Source organism: Pterocles gutturalis, unplaced genomic scaffold, assembly GCF_000699245.1.
Source record: "Pterocles gutturalis isolate BGI_N339 unplaced genomic scaffold, ASM69924v1 scaffold31411, whole genome shotgun sequence".
NCBI classification, from domain to species: Eukaryota; Metazoa; Chordata; class Aves; order Pterocliformes; family Pteroclidae; genus Pterocles; species Pterocles gutturalis.
In genome coordinates, this window is record NW_010098820.1 from 1,042 (window position 1) to 3,972 (window position 2,931).

General features: G+C 59.5%; 1 protein-coding gene across 1 annotated transcript in view; it reads right to left on the reverse strand.

Moving 5' to 3' along the window:
- Positions 1-945: 945 nt before the first annotated feature.
- The window catches only part of LOC104462448 (KAT8 regulatory NSL complex subunit 3-like), a gene marked incomplete at its 5' end in the record, with an annotated part of 11,175 nt that continues 9,189 nt past the window's right edge, over positions 946-2,931 (reverse strand). The window contains one exon of the mRNA XM_010074383.1: positions 946-1,505. Coding sequence (XP_010072685.1) covers positions 946-1,505 — 560 coding nt within the window. The remainder of the gene's footprint in view (positions 1,506-2,931) is intronic.

A 2,931-nucleotide genomic window follows, 5' to 3' on the forward strand; every position in this document is an offset into this window, starting at 1 on the left:
TGGGCTGTCCCAACCAAGCTGAGCCAAAACCAGGAGCTTCTTACCAAGCGGCAGGACGAGGCAGTGAGCGGAGATTTCGGAAACGTGCCTGTCCTGAGGGGGAGCACGGAGCTGCCCCGGCACCCCATGGGTGTCCGTCCACTGAGAATCATGCTCCCCAAAAACATTTCAGCCGGCAAATTGTGTCCCTTTGGGGGAGTGAGGGGGGAGGGCTCGGGGTGCAGCAGGACAGGATGGAGACGCAGAGGGATTCTCCCTGATAACCACAAAAACACCCAAGTCCCAGCTCTAAGCTCTGTCCTGTGAGAACAAGCCCCAGAGCCCCGGGACAGCCCTGGTGAGGGGAGGAAACACTTGTCCTAAGCCCTGGCAAACCACCCTCAAACTCGGCCTCACCATCTCCACACCCGATCTGCGGCTCAGCACCGTTGTGTCGCCCCTTCTGCCGTTTCCCTCATCTCCAGCCCCTGGCGCTCCCCCTGCTCACCGCTGCAAACAACCCAAAAAGTTAAGTCAGGGCTCAGGACAGATTAACTTGAGCCTTTTTCAGCACGTACAAATATTTCCAACAGGAGGAGGGATCAGTTGAAGCTTCTACCCTGAGAAGGGACGCACCGGGAGGAGGAGCCGCCCTGATTGCTGCCCTCACAGCACGAATTTTTCCAACTTTTCCCTGCCTGCACAAGGCTGCTTTGTCCCCCAAGAAATCAGCCCCCGACAAAAGCAGTTGAGGGCTGAGCTGCAACCAAAGCTGCTTCTGGAAGGGACGTGCACAATACAGTCAGTAAAGAAAAACAAAAAAAATTTATTAAACAGCAACAAAACCAGAAAAACATCCCCTTGGTTTGCTCCCCCCGTGCCCAGGGGGCTGCTCCTCTCCCACCCCACAGCCGAGCTCAGTCTCCCTGAAACGCCGGTGACAGCTGAGGGTCCCCGGGGGGATCCCTATGGCTTCTGGCTGAGCGTGGTCCTGGCTGTGGCGATGACAGAGGGGTTGGCCAAGCTGCTGCCCAGCGTGACGAGCGCAGTGCCAGCCCCTCCAGGCAGCAAGCGTCTGTTGGGCAGAGCGTTGCGACTGTGGGCGATGGTGCTCCCGCCATCCACCACAGAGGGAACCCTCCCCAGGGTCTCCACTGTCCCCAGAGCATGGCCGAGGGCCATGGCACTCCTGGTCAGGCTGACTTTGTCCCCAGTGTGTCCCAAGGGTCTGTCACCCTTCACCGGGGCCAGCGTGAAGGTCAGGATGAGGGTCTTGGAAGTGGTTTGGAGGACAGGTCCCACCTTGGAGCGGAGCAGGCTGCTGGGAGGGCTGGGGGCACTGGCCAGCGGGGAGGTGGCAAAGGTCACAGTGCCAGTGGGAGAGCTGGCGGATGAGGAGGAGGAAGGCTGGATGCCTGGCAGTTTGAGAGGGACAGAGGTAGCCTCACCCATCACGGACTTGGTAAGCGCAGACAGCTTGGCGTCCGACGTGACGTAGAGAGTCCTCGTGGGGCTGGCGGCGGTCACTGCGGAGAAGGAGAGGAGCGTCAGCAGCCATGGGGACACGGAGCCCACCCTGAGCTGCAGCCCCAGCGGCAGAGTCACAAGGTTTCAGAGTGAACAGAACGACCCGGCCTTGTCTGCTCTCCTGCGCGAGACCCCAGAACAAACCCCAGTGCTGGGGCAGCCTGGGGAAGGGAACCACGACAGCCAACCGTGGGTACCACCAGCACCGCTCAGATCCCCCAAGGAAGCCTCTCTTCCTTCAGCATCTGATCTTTGACCCCAGAAAGTCCCCTCCTGTTGGGACAGGGTGTCATGGATCTTCCTTAGCCAAACACGCTCCACTTGCCCCATCCTACCGCCAAGCTGCCCCAGACCACGCCGAGCTCACGTTGCTCTCAGCAGCCTGGCTTGAGGCAAGCTCTTGCTCATCTCTGGCATCTCCAAGCTCCGTCCCGCCAGAAACACTTGAGGGTGCTCAAACCCTCATCCTGCTCCACCCCAGGAGGCAACTACAAGACTTTAGGTTTTGTGAAAGCGCTCTACGGCAACGGCAGAGGCGGCACCCCCCCTGCCGGACCCCCCCCCCAGCTCCATCTGCCGCAGCCACAGCCCGGGGAGCAACAGAGAGAGAGAAACTGAAATCTCATCGCTGGGTTTAGACATGCTCAAGAGATGGGAAAAAGGCCGGAGACCTGGATAAAGACAACACTGACCAGAAAATCCCCAACCTCGCAGCCCGTGGTTTGTCCCCGTGGTTGCCCGAGGCTGCGACATGCTCTGTCCCCGAGGAGCAGGCAGCAGCACTTCCAACCGCGCTGGGTCACCAGCACCGCTTCTCTTGGATATAACGGCATCGCCGACGCACCGTAGCGTCCCCTCGCGCTCACCAGCGGTGACAGCATGCTGCAAACACCACCAGCGTGGCGTGGAACCCTCCAAAATGAAGTGTCTCGAGCGGGGAGGGCGCAGAGCGAAGGCTGACGACCGACCCCACCATCCTGGGGGAACCGGGGAGGCTGGAGGGGCCAGACGGCGGGAACGGGTGGCTCCAGCCACCCGTGCGCAGGCTGGGGATGCGGCACAGACACGCGATGACGCTGTGTAGACACCAGCAACGACTGTTCCACGGAACTTGAGTCTGGAAAATTTTCTGCGCTCACACCCCAGTCCACCCTGCTGCTGTTCCAGCAGCTTTCCTACAAACTGGTCCTGCCTGCTGGGTGCAAAACCAACCTGAACCTCCAGAGAAAGCAGGGAAACCTCTCCACAGATCTAACTTCATCCTCCAGCTACAGCATTTATCAAAAGGAACAGGAAAAAACACACAGAAGAATTAAGCCCAGTGCTTCTGCACCTCCCTGTTGAGTCCCAGGGCAGAAAAGCCAAGTCTGAGGGTCCGCAGAGGTCTGTTAGCTGGATTTAAGGAAATCAAACTGTGCTGGAGAT